This window comes from Poecilia formosa, unplaced genomic scaffold (assembly GCF_000485575.1).
Source record: "Poecilia formosa unplaced genomic scaffold, Poecilia_formosa-5.1.2 Scaffold37, whole genome shotgun sequence".
NCBI lineage: Eukaryota > Metazoa > Chordata > Actinopteri > Cyprinodontiformes > Poeciliidae > Poecilia > Poecilia formosa.
This window is the reverse complement of record NW_006799976.1, coordinates 805,573-824,149: the sequence shown is the minus strand read 5'-3', so window position 1 is coordinate 824,149 and position 18,577 is coordinate 805,573. Positions and strand designations below refer to the sequence as shown.

Sequence of the window (18,577 nt, the reverse complement as noted above, 5' to 3'; positions counted from 1 at the left end):
ATAAACCAATTTTCGGCAATGATAACACAGTTGTAGAATTTGATTTCATGGTGTATCCAAGTGTACCATTTAATTTCAGCACACACTCGCACATAAAAGAACACCATTAGCTTTGAACCATAACTGCCCTCCCCTGCTCGGTGCGTGACTGCTCCCCAAGGCTGCTGCTGTAAATATCAATGTTTTCTCACTCTGCTTGCTTTTATTAAATGAGAGTTTTAAAAACAAAAAAGTCCCATCATTTTTTTTTCTTTCACCCTCAAAAGCTCAACACCTTGACATTGGTATTCCTGTGCAGAGAACTGTGTCCTAAAACAGGCCAGCATCAATTCGCCCGATTAGGTCCCCCAGGCTAGAAAATGCATAAAGTGCATAGGGTGTGTGTGCTGCATGAGAATGCGACGGTCGCAGCCAGAACGCAAGATGGCCTCACCTCGCTATGGACGAAGCATCAAACATGCACACCTAAGTGCTTCTTCCCGGCTGTTGCCGTGCATCGATGAATAATGCACATATTAATCTCACAAAGTATGGGAGCTTTGCTAATTAATGCAGCATTTCCCTGGTCAAGGTTAGCTAATTAAAGTGGCATCTTTATGGACACTAGACATGGACAGCATTCTCAATTTGGCTTTGCTGACTTTTTGCCCCATTTCTTTATTTTTATTTTATTTATTATACTCTCAGCAATCTGTTTTTGGAAAACTTTCCCGAACATCATCTTCCACTGTGGCCGTCGCAGTAATGGTTGGGATCTTAATGTGTTGGGCACTTAGGGACCACTTTAAGTGGCTGCATATAGATGTAGGAAAGAAACAGAAAGCTTTAAAGGGGCAGTATTATGTAAATTAGACTTTTTCCCGTTTTACAATGTTTTTCCTTCATCAAAGACACACCAGGAGTGTTGCTTTGATTCTTTCATGCATGTTTGAGAAATCCTTGAATCTCCTGTGGCAACCAGTCAGAGTTTCAAAATGCTAGCTATCTCCTTCAGACTAGCGGCAGCAGCAATTAGCAAACACCTGGTGGAGCATTGCATCTGCTGAGCTCAGCACATGAAGAACTTCTCAGTGAAAAGCTGGTTAAAAACGTTTTTAAAGGAGAGACGTTTTCGGGATGACGTGTTGAAGGCGGAGTCTCGGTAAAAAGCAGGAGCTTGTTAAAGAGACAGAGGCTCAATTTCAAGGCGTTAAATCGCAAAGTCAAGTTTCTTTCAAGTCACCTTTGATTTATGCAGCGTTTTCATAACGACTGAAGCTAACGTAGTTACTTGATTGTGCTCTAAAATGACACTCTGTGTCTGGAAAATACAAAATCCTGCCTCTTCAAACTGTAGCAAGTTTGTCAATAGAGTGAGTGAAGTTTGTTGAAGGTTTGTTTGGGTTTTAACTCCCCTGCTGGTTGGTGTTCTGCAGCACATGCTGGGATCTTTCCCCTGCAGCGGTGGGGAGAGGAGACGTGACAGCAGGGACCCTGTCTTTGTTAAACCGAGCCACTTGTGAGGGAGAAGCGAGCGCCGTTTGAGAAACCGGCAGTCCTACGGAGGCGGAGACGGGTTGTGGCTCGCGCGTCCCCTCTAGCCCTCCGACCCCCTGCTCTTTAGCTTTGGCCAGCAACTCGCTGACGGTCTTTGAGAAGACAGCTCGAGGGTCAACAGGAGAAAGCGCGGGGCATGAACAAGTTTCCCTCAGCTCCAGAGCCTGCACAGATGAACAAAAAGCAGAAACAGGTATAGATTTAATCGATGACAGCTCTAAATCATGACACAACGTATCTTTGATCAATCTATATTCAGTCTGAAACAAACAAATCCTGCTAATTGAAGATGTTCTTCCTTCTTTATGAACAAATGGTCACATCTGCTCTGCCACTGCAAACACGCTGGTCAACTAGATGTAGAGCTCACCCAACACATATGTTAATATTATCACATCAGTTTGAAAAAATAAGTGTTAGTTTGTGTGAATTAACCAAATAGCATATTTTTGTAATAAATATACTTGTAGTAGTTAAATATAGTCCCTCTTCTGTACTTAGAATCTCATATACATTGTGAAAATATTCACATCCCTCCAACTTTTTCATATCTTGTAACTTACTGACCTCAACTTCAACGTATTTTAGCAAAGTTTTATATGAAGCTCTTCTGGAAGGAGAATCTCAACCACATTCATTTGCAGCAATTAAATGAATATTTGGTCACCTCGAGATGACCAAATATTTACCTGTGTCCATGTTTCTATCAGCATAATACTGCCACCACCATGTTTTACATGTTTTACTGTGGAGGTGATGATGTTAACTGTGTTCTGCATTGTAGGATTTGAGATGAAATAGAAATTTTGATGAGTCGGGTGCGACGGAAATGTCAGTTTTGGTCTGACCTGACCAAAGTGCCTCCTTTCACATGATAGCCGTGTTCCTTACATTTCTCGTGGGGACTCTTTAAATGGGTCCTCTAATAGCTTCCTTTAAACAATGGCTTTCTCTTTGCTACTCTTTCACAAAGGCCAGACGTATGGATTGTATGACTAACAGTAGTCATGTTGACAGATTGTCCCACCTGAGCTCCGGATCCCTCCAGAGTTACCATGGGGCCTCTTGCTACTTCTCTGATTAATGCTCCTCTTTCAACCACAACAAGGTTTGTAGTTGTGCCATACTGACATTTTTTTTTTTTTAACCTATTTCTTTTTGAGGCGTCCAAAGCTTGGGGTATTAGACCTCGAAACCTAAAAGTTTTACCGCAAATTTTTTGTCCTGATGTTTTCTAGGTAATTGAACAGGCTGTGAAAGCGTGACGCAGCGATCGCGGCCCCACAAACACAAATGCAGCTCTTGAAGAACATTCCCATTAATAACACACTCCTTTGTGACACCCACAGCATATAGTCATATTTCCAGATTTACTGATATTTGTTGATATTCTTATTGAACAAGCAGTGGAGAAAATCATTAAAAAAAATGACAATGCCGCCAACACGGACAGTTTTGGGGAGTTTTAAACGTCATTAATTGGAATTCATCGTGGGCAACAATAAATCGAAATTCTTACAGAGGCAAGAAATTTATCACGATAAATGAAAAGCGATACGATAAATGCCCACCTCTATTTCCAAATGTGTTTTTTTTTTTTTTACACACCACTTTTGTTTCAACTTATCATTTAAAAAAACCCATAAAACAAAAAGCAACCAGAAAGGGGATGAATACTTTCCAAAGGAAGTGTGCGTGTACAAACGTGCACTCAACTATCCACTCGACAGCCTGTCCTTCTCATGCTACCTGTGGACTTAATTTGCTTTGCTTAAGGATGATGAGCACACTTGTGGAGGAGGAGGAGTGCCCCCAGAAGAGTCGGGTTAAGTAGCTTGAGGCTGTCACCCCTTCGCAAGGTTAAAAACATCATATTATGCATCACTTTCAGCTGAAGCTCAGCTGTTAGCCGGTTCATCTGTGCTGCTCGGCTGGATCAAACTGCTTGGTGTGAGCCGGGTATTATATATTATCGCACCAGAAACAGAGTTTTATCAGCTCATGCACACAAACAATAACCGCGCCGCAGCGTTCATCACTTCGCTGCCTGCAGCTACATCCTGGCCTCGACAACAACTGCTGCTAGAGGTCAGCCCGTCTCACAGGGAAGTAAGCGATGCACAAACTCCACAACTTTGCCACCTGATGGACAATTAAGAGGCTTTGCCCATCTGTTCGACGTTACCGCTTGGAGCATCTGATGGAGCGACGATATTCCGACTACAGCAACACGTATGGCTGCCTAAAATACTCACAGGTATAAAGCGTACAACCACTGTCGAAGTTGTTTTTCATTTTTAGTGCCTGCTGATTCCTCTTTAGCCTTAAGATAGTAATGATTGTCTTCCCACCGCGCCAGCAGAGTGTCCCGTCCTGTGAGACTGAGTGGCTAATGATAAGAGCTGTTCTCTTCCAGATCCAAAACATTCAAATCCTACATGACATTTTGCCTGTGCCAAGCATCCAGGGCCTGGCACAACAAAATGGTTTTCCTGTCTTCCTAAAGCCCTGCATCTTTTCCTCCTCTTCCCCGAGTCTCTGCTTCCTCTGCGGCTCCCTCTCCGTGTCTGCAGGTGGGCATACAGCTCTCCAGATGCTTCATTAGTTCTATTCAGACATCTTCAAACAGCACCTAAAGCTACGCATTTTGTTCAAAACAACAAACGTCCGACGAGGATGAAAAGAAATGCTCTCACTTCAGTCGGCGGCTTGTGACAATCCCGTGAAGAAATGCTTTTGTTTGTTAACTGGTGGAGACACAGCTGAATGTGGCGCTTGTTGTGTGTTATTCTACCTGTGGGATGAGGCGGTCCATCTGACCGGACCTGTTCCTGTGTGAGGGGTGTGTCGACAGCCACTCGGGTACCGTGGGATTCCCTGTAAGCTTGTCTACAATTTCCAGCTGCTGCCAGAACACGGGGCCTGCTCGCACATCTGCACAGGCCTGGGAAAGACGTACACACACACACACACATGCACATATACAACTCTTAATCAAAAAATACACACGTAACACAGCAGTACACAAATGAAAAGCCTTTCTAAAGGAGCTGAATTTAGTTTGACAACAGTGCCCCCTGGTGCCTCGTTGGCAGATTGCAAAGTGTTTCAGCAAAACATACATAGAAAATGATTCCACTTATTACTTTAATTTTTTACAGTGTGCATTAAACTTCATGGAGCACCTTTCAAAATTACTGGCACCTGTAGTGAAGATGTGTGTAGCACAAGTCAGTACTTTGTAATAACAATAGTAAATGGTTGGAATCTAGACTTTGCAGCAATATCGTAGCTATAGATTCAGGACTAATGTGAAACAAACTTAGCAGTGGTACCTTAGCAGCTAAATGCAATCCAACCTGATCTGCCTCAGCTTCCAGTTTTCGACTGTAGGGATGGTTGAACATCAGCTGCAAAGGTGAAAGAAGAACTTTCACATACGACAATCCAAAAAAACACAACTTTCACATTTTACAGCTTAAAACTGACGTAACTCTTCGAACATTGTAATTTTTCCTGCTATTCTCACTTTAGCTTCAACGCCCTGCCTGCAGCTCCAAGTATTCAAATGACTCAAATTATGAATAGTAATACCTCACCTCCGTGAGCTTGTCCTTTGCCCACCCTCCCACCAGTGCCAAGCTGTCCCCAGGACACAGCGCCCAGATGGCTGTCACCACAATAAGAGACAGGAGGTCCACAACGTGAGACAGGCTGGCCTGTTCTGCCTGGAGGGAGCGGGGCAGAAGATGAAACAAGGATGTGAGCAACAGCATATCAACAGCAGGAATAAAGTTAAAGAGGGAAAACCAGAGCTGAAAACTTTCTGAGAGAGGGGAGGAGAGGGGAATGGTTCAGCTGCAACATATTGATTGTTCTCACCTATTCTGCTGAAACACTTTGCGCTGCAACAGATTTAGAGGTTTTAAGAGTCTATCCATCACGGCACGCTAACTTTGTAACTTCGAGGTCATCGACGTTCGTTCCCCTTCAGCTAATTAAAATCTCCTCCCGAGCATCTCCTCCCAGGATGTCTACAGACTTGAAATGCCCAAAAAGTTATTTGGAGCTTTTAGAACAGAGCAAATGGGGATTATGGAACTGCAGGGAAAAGTGTTTCTGAAAAAGAAACGAGCCCTGATAAATCAGCACTAGGTGGGTGTTTGGAGGGGACTGTCACGGAGTCGCAGCAAAGTCTGACGCAATAAATCCGAAAGGGGTGCCACAGTCGAAATAAACCGACTCATGGATGGAGCAAAGGGTGATATCTAGACAAGGTGGTGTTAATTGACGCAGCCCAAAGTGACATAGTCATAGAACTCAAAGAAGACAATAAAAACAATTTTTTCCAAGAAGCAACATTTGAATTTGCAGTGCTCTTAACCTTTCCTCACATGTGAGGACAGCTGAGGTCGGAGAATCTTTCAGCATGACAACTATTGTTAGTCACACACTTTGCAAATCTTGCATGTGTGAAAATGGCAACAAAATTAGAATGACATTTAAGAAAGGTATATAAATATTGTCATTTTCTACAAGGCATGACGACATGTGGAAAAGATACAAAGGGAACATGAATACTTTGGTAAGACATTGTAGACATAAAGAGGCTGATTTCATCATATTCCAGAACCTGGACGTTGTAGCAGCAGGAGAAAGGGGCAGCAACACTTGGGAATTCAAGAACTTTCATCTAGTCCATATTGGTTTCTGGAAACATTTTTTATGTCATTTTAAAACTCTACATCTTTCTGAACAGCGTTGACTGCATTTCTTTTCCCCGATTCACATTTATATGTCGGCCTTTTGGAAAAAAAAAACCTCCAACATTGATCTACGTAGCTTTAATGTGACAAAATGTGAAGACGTTTGAGGCGTTTTAGACTTTTGCAAGGATCCGTATCTAATATGCTTCATTAAAACAGATTCCACATCATTAAAAATACGACAAGTTGCTTTAATAAAAGCAATTAGCATTAAGCAACAGCAATTGCATAAGGTCGTGAGCTTACCGAATGGTCCAGGATAGCATGAGCCATTTCATGTCCAAGAACAATCATGAGCTGGTCCAGATCTGCCACGGCTCCCAACATCCCAGTGAACATAAACACTTTCCCATTCTGCAAAAAAAAANAGAGAGAGAAAACACTTAAAATTAATAGTATCGCACAAAACGCAAGTAATACATAACTGAGGAGTAGCAGCGGTGCAGCCAGTGTTATCGCCGTAACACTCGCAGGCCGCTTCATTCAACATGCCATGCTTGGCAGTCTTCAAAGAATGGCTGTTGATTTCTTTTCAATTACTCGCACAGAGCTGGTCCAAGTACAGAGACCTGCTTTGTGGAAAGTGTTGAAGCTGCTTCGGACAAGCGTTTTTATGAAGTTGAAAAGCAGCTCTGTGCTGTCAACCTACTTAAATGAAAACTAGACAGCACCTGAAAGAATAAACCAGGCTGCCAGAGCCCCACGGTTTTGCCCTGATTGCTATAAATAGAATTTTTTTTTTTTTTTGGCTCCAACAGGAAAAGAATGGACATGATGAGACGATATTTATGATTATAATCCGTACAGTAGTGGCAGACGAATCTGGTCATAACCAATTTTCTCCTGCTGCCACTGAACACTGTAAACACAGATGGATTTGCAATCAGTCAAGAGGATAATTGTGACTGAAAACGCAAAATTTAGGTTTAGACATTTAACTACAGATAGATTTATTTTTGCTTTGCTTTGTTTTCCTGTTTTGCATCCAGCCAATTTGAAAAGCATTTTGCTGAGCAGAGAGAAGAGAGACAACAAGAATGAAATGTGGAGCAGCGTCTACCTTTTCTCAGGCTCCATTGCCTCAAAACAGTCCAAATTTAATTTGGACTCATTAGTAAGCCTCCTGAGTACTTCTGTCTCATATCGCAGACACAGCCTCAGAGAGTTGCGTGAGCGCGTTTGTGAGACAGCTTCTTTAATTACCCAGGTAATACAGCCAGATGCTCCATCACTCTGGCAATGGCAGTGATTAAAAGCAGTAAAATATTCATATCAATCAGACACCCACATGCCACATCTATAATTAATGCGCAAGCGGAAGGACGTGGCAACTTTTACCACAACCAGACGTTGCCTCTCCGTCACCATATTCCCTGCGCGGCGCAGTGCGACGTGGACGGGCAGCTGCGTGTGTGTCGGTGTGTGTTTCCACGAAATGGAGCCGAGAAGGAGCCACTTTAAGCAACTCTCAGCGGGGAGGTCAGAGGCCAGGCAGCTCGCACTCTGGGACGTCATTCAGCCACCTACACAGCAGATGGGCCGGGCTGCACTTTCACTGGCCTGACTCTCTGGGAGTGTTGTTGTTTGGAGAGGGCAGTGTGGGGGGGGAACAGCATCTCAAGTTTGCAGACTACCAGGCATCCTGCTTTCTCTGGTGGTGGGTGTGCTGCCTTCTCCTGCGCCGTCTTCGGCGTTTCTTCGCTCGTCTGTACCTGAAAATACCCGCAAGCCCTTTTGTTTAGGGTCTCAGAAGCTTGTCTGGTGTCTCCAGTGGGCGGGAGGAAACACAAACAAAACAAACTGAGACTTGAGGTGAATTTATAGACATAAAACAGAAATAAGATTTTCACTTTTTTTTTTTTTTGCTTAAGGCGGTGTGTGTTTGCAGAGACACTTCAGAGACAAGGACTTTTGCATACAGCCTTCATATAGTGGCATGTTAAAAAAATCAAAGATCTTGATATAAATGGAGACATTATGACGCACACTATACTTGAAATAAAACATTTCTTTTCTCCTGTCAGAGCCCAAGGTTTCATTTCAACTACTTTTCTATTTCTACGCTCTGCCGTTGTCTCTTGGTTTTCCTTGATTAAGTCTTCTGTGAGCTACAATTACTCACTCTGCTCTGTGTGTGTGTGTGTATTGTATCATGCTCATTACAATTACCTCTGGGTGTAAGTGTGTCATCTGTTGCCTGCTCATGTTCCAATTTCTCCAAGAGTGGCGAGGGAAACGCCCGCCTCCCTGTGCAACGCAACAATGTGACCAGGAGAGAGGAAGGAAATCTGTATTAAGAGCTGTGATTCCTGCTTTCCTCTCAGTTTTATTTAACAGCAGCACGTATCCAGCAGGCGCATATACTCCACAGCTGTTTTAGTACACTGAGTGCTTTGCAAAACTATTTATACCCCACAGAATTTTTTTTTTCAGCCAAAAAACAAACAAACAAAAAAAAAGCAAATAGAATGCCAACTCTGCAAACCATAGTAAGACAGAATCAGAGAAGCAGCCAAGAGGCCGATGGCAACTCTGGAAGAGCTGAGAGAGCCACAGTACAGGTGGGAGAATCTATCTGCGCAGCAGCTATTAGCCGTGTACTCCACCAATCTGGGCTTAATGGAAGACTGGCAGGAAAAAAAGTCAGTAGAGGTTTCATTTGCAGTTTGCCAGAAGCCATGAAGGGGACATGAAAAACTGAAATTGAACTTTTTTGATGTCCTTGAAAGATAATAAAAATTAACACCGAACAGTATAAACATACAATCTCAATTGTGAAACATAGTGGTGGCAGGGTTATGCTGATGGGATAATTCTCTTCAGCAGGGGAAATAATCAGTTGTTTTTTTTAGTCACAGTTGCCATTCAATGTAGGAGAGGATAGGCAGAGGTACGAAGGTAATTGCAGGAAAATGCAAAAAGAAAACCTGTTACTGGTTGCTAAAGACTTGAGAGTGGAGTTTAGGGTTTGCCTTCTTGCTGGATGACTCAACATAAACCGTCAATCAGAGCTACTATGCAACAGTTCATGTGTTATAATGGCCTAGTAAAAAGTTTAGATATAAAATCTAAAAACAACGTTGGAGGTGAGCAATTTTGCAAAGAATTGGGATAAAAATGTGGAGGTCTACATGTTGCAACCCAGCAGCTGGACTTGCAGCAAAAAGCGGCTCTAGAAATGATTGACTCGAGGACGATGAATACAAACCCATGACAAAACATGTCAGGTTTCTGTTTCTAAAAACTCTTTACCAAAAGAACACACCACTTCAAGTTTATCACATCAACTCCAAATAAGATACTGTTACGTTTGAATAAAACTAAGATATGGTTACAAAATGTGGGAAAAGTCCAATACGTATGAATACAAGGCAGTGTAGACATGACAAAATTGGTCTTGTATTCAAGAAGATGGAGCTTGTAACAGTTGGCAGACGTCACAAAGGAGCAGTACTGAGGATGACTCTTGGGAGTTTTGACAGCTTTCATCACGCTATGATTGGCTTGTGGTATTATTTTATGAGATTTCATAACTTTACATCTTTCTAGTGAGCTGTGAGGGGCCAGCAAGGAAGCAGTCTACGAATCCAAGAGCGTGACATTATCTGTAAATAATGATGACATACAGGACCTCGAGCTAACTCTTTAAATAGGATCCCCAAGATTCACTCTGTTTAAAACTGTGTTGCTCTTTGTAGGTGGCCGTTGATTATAGACACAGAAAAAATATATTTTATTCCTTTTATTATTATTACTATTTCTTGCTGCAATTTAATCCATGTCAGCCTATGGATCTGGCAGAGGAAAAAAAACTGGCAAGATAAACTTGATTCAAGTACAATTTTAATTTAATAAAAGTGTTTACAGGACACATTTCTCCTGAATTGCTGAAATAAAACAGTTTCTTTCTTTTTCCATTTAATTCAATGCACTTCCTGAATCTAACAGACTTAGATTCCTATGCAGAACTTTTCCGCTAAAGTCAAACAAATGGTATAGCGCTTTACCTCGTCCAGAGGACCACAAAGTATTACACATTACGTTCAGTGATTCCCACACACATTCGCACGCTGATGGTGGCAAGCTACAGGATTGTAGCCACGGCTGCCCGGTGGCTGAAGCTACGCACCAAGGCAGGTGAAGTGTCCTGACCGGACAACTGAGCCGGACACCCACCGGTTAAAGCACAAACTACTACCGCCGCCGCCGTCGCCAGCTACAGGGAAAACTCTCTCTTTTGGCGGCTGGATCTGAATCTAAAACGCATAACGTAAAATAAACCAATTTTCGGCAATGATAACACAGTTGTAGAATTTGATTTCATGGTGTATCCAAGTGTACCATTTAATTTCAGCACACACTCGCACATAAAAGAACACCATTAGCTTTGAACCATAACTGCCCTCCCCTGCTCGGTGCGTGACTGCTCCCCAAGGCTGCTGCTGTAAATATCAATGTTTTCTCACTCTGCTTGCTTTTATTAAATGAGAGTTTTAAAAACAAAAAAGTCCCATCATTTTTTTTTCTTTCACCCTCAAAAGCTCAACACCTTGACATTGGTATTCCTGTGCAGAGAACTGTGTCCTAAAACAGGCCAGCATCAATTCGCCCGATTAGGTCCCCCAGGCTAGAAAATGCATAAAGTGCATAGGGTGTGTGTGCTGCATGAGAATGCGACGGTCGCAGCCAGAACGCAAGATGGCCTCACCTCGCTATGGACGAAGCATCAAACATGCACACCTAAGTGCTTCTTCCCGGCTGTTGCCGTGCATCGATGAATAATGCACATATTAATCTCACAAAGTATGGGAGCTTTGCTAATTAATGCAGCATTTCCCTGGTCAAGGTTAGCTAATTAAAGTGGCATCTTTATGGACACTAGACATGGACAGCATTCTCAATTTGGCTTTGCTGACTTTTTGCCCCATTTCTTTATTTTTATTTTATTTATTATACTCTCAGCAATCTGTTTTTGGAAAACTTTCCCGAACATCATCTTCCACTGTGGCCGTCGCAGTAATGGTTGGGATCTTAATGTGTTGGGCACTTAGGGACCACTTTAAGTGGCTGCATATAGATGTAGGAAAGAAACAGAAAGCTTTAAAGGGGCAGTATTATGTAAATTAGACTTTTTCCCGTTTTACAATGTTTTTCCTTCATCAAAGACACACCAGGAGTGTTGCTTTGATTCTTTCATGCATGTTTGAGAAATCCTTGAATCTCCTGTGGCAACCAGTCAGAGTTTCAAAATGCTAGCTATCTCCTTCAGACTAGCGGCAGCAGCAATTAGCAAACACCTGGTGGAGCATTGCATCTGCTGAGCTCAGCACATGAAGAACTTCTCAGTGAAAAGCTGGTTAAAAACGTTTTTAAAGGAGAGACGTTTTCGGGATGACGTGTTGAAGGCGGAGTCTCGGTAAAAAGCAGGAGCTTGTTAAAGAGACAGAGGCTCAATTTCAAGGCGTTAAATCGCAAAGTCAAGTTTCTTTCAAGTCACCTTTGATTTATGCAGCGTTTTCATAACGACTGAAGCTAACGTAGTTACTTGATTGTGCTCTAAAATGACACTCTGTGTCTGGAAAATACAAAATCCTGCCTCTTCAAACTGTAGCAAGTTTGTCAATAGAGTGAGTGAAGTTTGTTGAAGGTTTGTTTGGGTTTTAACTCCCCTGCTGGTTGGTGTTCTGCAGCACATGCTGGGATCTTTCCCCTGCAGCGGTGGGGAGAGGAGACGTGACAGCAGGGACCCTGTCTTTGTTAAACCGAGCCACTTGTGAGGGAGAAGCGAGCGCCGTTTGAGAAACCGGCAGTCCTACGGAGGCGGAGACGGGTTGTGGCTCGCGCGTCCCCTCTAGCCCTCCGACCCCCTGCTCTTTAGCTTTGGCCAGCAACTCGCTGACGGTCTTTGAGAAGACAGCTCGAGGGTCAACAGGAGAAAGCGCGGGGCATGAACAAGTTTCCCTCAGCTCCAGAGCCTGCACAGATGAACAAAAAGCAGAAACAGGTATAGATTTAATCGATGACAGCTCTAAATCATGACACAACGTATCTTTGATCAATCTATATTCAGTCTGAAACAAACAAATCCTGCTAATTGAAGATGTTCTTCCTTCTTTATGAACAAATGGTCACATCTGCTCTGCCACTGCAAACACGCTGGTCAACTAGATGTAGAGCTCACCCAACACATATGTTAATATTATCACATCAGTTTGAAAAAATAAGTGTTAGTTTGTGTGAATTAACCAAATAGCATATTTTTGTAATAAATATACTTGTAGTAGTTAAATATAGTCCCTCTTCTGTACTTAGAATCTCATATACATTGTGAAAATATTCACATCCCTCCAACTTTTTCATATCTTGTAACTTACTGACCTCAACTTCAACGTATTTTAGCAAAGTTTTATATGAAGCTCTTCTGGAAGGAGAATCTCAACCACATTCATTTGCAGCAATTAAATGAATATTTGGTCACCTCGAGATGACCAAATATTTACCTGTGTCCATGTTTCTATCAGCATAATACTGCCACCACCATGTTTTACATGTTTTACTGTGGAGGTGATGATGTTAACTGTGTTCTGCATTGTAGGATTTGAGATGAAATAGAAATTTTGATGAGTCGGGTGCGACGGAAATGTCAGTTTTGGTCTGACCTGACCAAAGTGCCTCCTTTCACATGATAGCCGTGTTCCTTACATTTCTCGTGGGGACTCTTTAAATGGGTCCTCTAATAGCTTCCTTTAAACAATGGCTTTCTCTTTGCTACTCTTTCACAAAGGCCAGACGTATGGATTGTATGACTAACAGTAGTCATGTTGACAGATTGTCCCACCTGAGCTCCGGATCCCTCCAGAGTTACCATGGGGCCTCTTGCTACTTCTCTGATTAATGCTCCTCTTTCAACCACAACAAGGTTTGTAGTTGTGCCATACTGACATTTTTTTTTTTTTAACCTATTTCTTTTTGAGGCGTCCAAAGCTTGGGGTATTAGACCTCGAAACCTAAAAGTTTTACCGCAAATTTTTTGTCCTGATGTTTTCTAGGTAATTGAACAGGCTGTGAAAGCGTGACGCAGCGATCGCGGCCCCACAAACACAAATGCAGCTCTTGAAGAACATTCCCATTAATAACACACTCCTTTGTGACACCCACAGCATATAGTCATATTTCCAGATTTACTGATATTTGTTGATATTCTTATTGAACAAGCAGTGGAGAAAATCATAAAAAAAAATAACAATGCCGCCAACGCGGAGAGTTTTGGGGAGTTTTAAACATCATTAATTGGAATTCATCGTGGGCAACAATAAATCGAAATTCTTACCGAGGCAAGAAATTTATCACGATAAATGAAAAGCGATACGATAAATGCCCACCTCTATTTCCAAATGTGTTTTTTTTTACACACCACTTTTGTTTCAACTTATCATTTAAAAAAACCCATAAAACAAAAAGCAACCAGAAAGGGGATGAATACTTTCCAAAGGAAGTGTGCGTGTACAAACGTGCACTCAACTATCCACTCGACAGCCTGTCCTTCTCATGCTACCTGTGGACTTAATTTGCTTTGCTTAAGGATGATGAGCACACTTGTGGAGGAGGAGGAGTGCCCCCAGAAGAGTCGGGTTAAGTAGCTTGAGGCTGTCACCCCTTCGCAAGGTTAAAAACATCATATTATGCATCACTTTCAGCTGAAGCTCAGCTGTTAGCCGGTTCATCTGTGCTGCTCGGCTGGATCAAACTGCTTGGTGTGAGCCGGGTATTATATATTATCGCACCAGAAACAGAGTTTTATCAGCTCATGCACACAAACAATAACCGCGCCGCAGCGTTCATCACTTCGCTGCCTGCAGCTACATCCTGGCCTCGACAACAACTGCTGCTAGAGGTCAGCCCGTCTCACAGGGAAGTAAGCGATGCACAAACTCCACAACTTTGCCACCTGATGGACAATTAAGAGGCTTTGCCCATCTGTTCGACGTTACCGCTTGGAGCATCTGATGGAGCGACGATATTCCGACTACAGCAACACGTATGGCTGCCTAAAATACTCACAGGTATAAAGCGTACAACCACTGTCGAAGTTGTTTTTCATTTTTAGTGCCTGCTGATTCCTCTTTAGCCTTAAGATAGTAATGATTGTCTTCCCACCGCGCCAGCAGAGTGTCCCGTCCTGTGAGACTGAGTGGCTAATGATAAGAGCTGTTCTCTTCCAGATCCAAAACATTCAAATCCTACATGACATTTTGCCTGTGCCAAGCATCCAGGGCCTGGCACAACAAAATGGTTTTCCTGTCTTCCTAAAGCCCTGCATCTTTTCCTCCTCTTCCCCGAGTCTCTGCTTCCTCTGCGGCTCCCTCTCCGTGTCTGCAGGTGGGCATACAGCTCTCCAGATGCTTCATTAGTTCTATTCAGACATCTTCAAACAGCACCTAAAGCTACGCATTTTGTTCAAAACAACAAACGTCCGACGAGGATGAAAAGAAATGCTCTCACTTCAGTCGGCGGCTTGTGACAATCCCGTGAAGAAATGCTTTTGTTTGTTAACTGGTGGAGACACAGCTGAATGTGGCGCTTGTTGTGTGTTATTCTACCTGTGGGATGAGGCGGTCCATCTGACCGGACCTGTTCCTGTGTGAGGGGTGTGTCGACAGCCACTCGGGTACCGTGGGATTCCCTGTAAGCTTGTCTACAATTTCCAGCTGCTGCCAGAACACGGGGCCTGCTCGCACATCTGCACAGGCCTGGGAAAGACGTACACACACACACACACATGCACATATACAACTCTTAATCAAAAAATACACACGTAACACAGCAGTACACAAATGAAAAGCCTTTCTAAAGGAGCTGAATTTAGTTTGACAACAGTGCCCCCTGGTGCCTCGTTGGCAGATTGCAAAGTGTTTCAGCAAAACATACATAGAAAATGATTCCACTTATTACTTTAATTTTTTACAGTGTGCATTAAACTTCATGGAGCACCTTTCAAAATTACTGGCACCTGTAGTGAAGATGTGTGTAGCACAAGTCAGTACTTTGTAATAACAATAGTAAATGGTTGGAATCTAGACTTTGCAGCAATATCGTAGCTATAGATTCAGGACTAATGTGAAACAAACTTAGCAGTGGTACCTTAGCAGCTAAATGCAATCCAACCTGATCTGCCTCAGCTTCCAGTTTTCGACTGTAGGGATGGTTGAACATCAGCTGCAAAGGTGAAAGAAGAACTTTCACATACGACAATCCAAAAAAACACAACTTTCACATTTTACAGCTTAAAACTGACGTAACTCTTCGAACATTGTAATTTTTCCTGCTATTCTCACTTTAGCTTCAACGCCCTGCCTGCAGCTCCAAGTATTCAAATGACTCAAATTATGAATAGTAATACCTCACCTCCGTGAGCTTGTCCTTTGCCCACCCTCCCACCAGTGCCAAGCTGTCCCCAGGACACAGCGCCCAGATGGCTGTCACCACAATAAGAGACAGGAGGTCCACAACGTGAGACAGGCTGGCCTGTTCTGCCTGGAGGGAGCGGGGCAGAAGATGAAACAAGGATGTGAGCAACAGCATATCAACAGCAGGAATAAAGTTAAAGAGGGAAAACCAGAGCTGAAAACTTTCTGAGAGAGGGGAGGAGAGGGGAATGGTTCAGCTGCAACATATTGATTGTTCTCACCTATTCTGCTGAAACACTTTGCGCTGCAACAGATTTAGAGGTTTTAAGAGTCTATCCATCACGGCACGCTAACTTTGTAACTTCGAGGTCATCGACGTTCGTTCCCCTTCAGCTAATTAAAATCTCCTCCCGAGCATCTCCTCCCAGGATGTCTACAGACTTGAAATGCCCAAAAAGTTATTTGGAGCTTTTAGAACAGAGCAAATGGGGATTATGGAACTGCAGGGAAAAGTGTTTCTGAAAAAGAAACGAGCCCTGATAAATCAGCACTAGGTGGGTGTTTGGAGGGGACTGTCACGGAGTCGCAGCAAAGTCTGACGCAATAAATCCGAAAGGGGTGCCACAGTCGAAATAAACCGACTCATGGATGGAGCAAAGGGTGATATCTAGACAAGGTGGTGTTAATTGACGCAGCCCAAAGTGACATAGTCATAGAACTCAAAGAAGACAATAAAAACAATTTTTTCCAAGAAGCAACATTTGAATTTGCAGTGCTCTTAACTTTTCCTCACATGTGAGGACAGCTGAGGTCGGAGAATCTTTCAGCATGACAACTATTGTTAGTCACACACTTCGCAAATCTTGCATGTGTGAAAATGGCAACAAAATTAGAATGACATTTAAGAAAGGTATATAAATATTGTCATTTTCTACAAGGCATGACGACATGTGGAAAAGATACAAAGGGAACATGAATACTTTGGTAAGACATTGTAGACATAAAGAGGCTGATTTCATCATATTCCAGAACCTGGACGTTGTAGCAGCAGGAGAAAGGGGCAGCAACACTTGGGAATTCAAGAACTTTCATCTAGTCCATATTGGTTTCTGGAAACATTTTTTATGTCATTTTAAAACTCTACATCTTTCTGAACAGCGTTGACTGCATTTCTTTTCCCCGATTCACATTTATATGTCGGCCTTTTGGAAAAAAAAAACCTCCAACATTGATCTACGTAGCTTTAATGTGACAAAATGTGAAGACGTTTGAGGCGTTTTAGACTTTTGCAAGGATCCGTATCTAATATGCTTCATTAAAACAGATTCCACATCATTAAAAATACGACAAGTTGCTTTAATAAAAGCAATTAGCATTAAGCAACAGCAATTGCATAAGGTCGTGAGCTTACCGAATGGTCCAGGATAGCATGAGCCATTTCATGTCCAAGAACAATCATGAGCTGGTCCAGATCTGCCACGGCTCCCAACATCCCAGTGAACATAAACACTTTCCCATTCTGCAAAAAAAAAGAAAAAAAAAAAGAAAAACAGAACAAGCTTAATCATAATGCATGCCTGAGCCACATGCTGTACTGACGTAACAAGGGGCATGAACAAGTGAAAAAAGTTTTGGGTCCGTGTCTCTTTTGTTTTTACTTACTGGAAGGACAAAGGCATTGATTTGGGGACTTTCCACCACATGAACACTCCAGGGGACTTCAGACACTTCTGGGATGTCCTTGTTCCTTTGTGCTAGGAGCTGCACCGCCTGCTCCACCATCTGGTGAAGAGGGTCAGTGGCAGGAAGAAGCAGCTCCGCAAACTCCTCCAGGTGCTGAAACACACAGTCACAGGGCCGTTTTTATTTCCCTCCAGACATCATTTTCCCTGTTTTCATTGCAGATCTTGAGGATCTGGGTGAAACCGCTACCGAGAATCACATTTCAGCAGCACTGAATATTCAAGAAACAGTGCGGTGATTAGAGTCTGCCCCCGTTTCTCACCGCCTCTGAAGTCAGAGCAGCCAGCTCCATGTACTTCTCCCTGCTGAACACAAGGAGGCGGGTCCTCCCCGTCACCGGGGACTCATCCAGGTGTGTTAGGAGCAGAAGGGCCACGATCACCAAAGCAACTCCCGCTCCCGTCGCCAGATGCCAGCGGCGCCTCTGGAGCCATTCGCGCACGAGCTGTCGGCGATTGTCTGGTAGAGACCCCCACCATTTCCTTAGACTCCTGCCCAGAAAAGGGAGGAGAAACTAGTCAGGTAAATAAGTTAAAAAAATAAAATAAAATCACACGTGGGCCAGTGGTGCTCAACAGTACAAAGACTGTAATCGTTTAAAGCTTCCTTCATGTTGGGAAACATCTCTTATGGCGGAGAATGAAAAACAAGGAGAGTACAAAACAGAATTGTGGAAATACAGACTGAGATTAATCCTTTAATCTTTAAAGAGGCGACGGAAGGCCCGAGGGTCTGACGAAGCCGCTATGTGGCAGGTTTTTAATTATCCCAGAGTGAGAACCCAAACATATGGTGCAGGTGCCTGGAATCACTTCCCTAAAGGCCTGAATACAGCCGAGTTTGGATTTTATTTTAGTGAACTCAAACAACATTGTTTTTTTTTTCTATCTAAGATAATTGTTTATTGTTTTAATCAACAAATAAGGGAATCTGTTGCATGTAAACCAATATGTTTGTATTATTTGTCTTACTTCATAATACAAATGTCATTAAATAGATATTGGTGACTGATGTTTTAGAGTAAAGTAAATGAAGGATACCTTGTCATTTATTAGAAAATATCTAATCTAAAGTTTAAGCCAGAATATGTTACTGATTTAAAACCACAACTAGGCCATTTGAATC

General features: G+C 42.8%; 2 protein-coding genes across 3 annotated transcripts in view; both read right to left on the bottom strand.

The window, feature by feature from the left end:
• Positions 1-883: 883 nt before the first annotated feature.
• LOC103137170 (metalloendopeptidase OMA1, mitochondrial-like) lies at positions 884-7,670 on the bottom strand. The gene is made up of 6 exons (XM_007550784.1): positions 7,641-7,670; positions 6,549-6,656; positions 5,136-5,264; positions 4,872-4,946; positions 4,331-4,480; positions 884-1,700 (listed from the first exon to the last, which is right to left on the bottom strand). Exons 1-6 carry the CDS (start codon positions 7,668-7,670, stop codon positions 1,386-1,388), a joined length of 807 nt encoding a protein of 268 aa, XP_007550846.1. The 3' UTR covers positions 884-1,385.
• Positions 7,671-11,460: 3,790 nt separating this feature from the next.
• The window catches only part of LOC103137064 (metalloendopeptidase OMA1, mitochondrial-like), an 11,342-nt gene continuing 4,225 nt past the window's right edge, over positions 11,461-18,577 (bottom strand). For both annotated transcript variants that reach the window (XM_007550594.2, XM_007550595.2), the window contains 7 exons: positions 17,715-17,943; positions 17,372-17,545; positions 17,121-17,228; positions 15,708-15,836; positions 15,444-15,518; positions 14,903-15,052; positions 11,461-12,277 (listed from right to left, as the gene is read on the bottom strand). In XM_007550594.2, the coding sequence (XP_007550656.1) occupies positions 11,963-12,277; positions 14,903-15,052; positions 15,444-15,518; positions 15,708-15,836; positions 17,121-17,228; positions 17,372-17,545; positions 17,715-17,943 (1,180 nt within the window). In that variant the 3' untranslated portion in view covers positions 11,461-11,962. The remainder of the gene's footprint in view (positions 12,278-14,902; positions 15,053-15,443; positions 15,519-15,707; positions 15,837-17,120; positions 17,229-17,371; positions 17,546-17,714; positions 17,944-18,577) is intronic.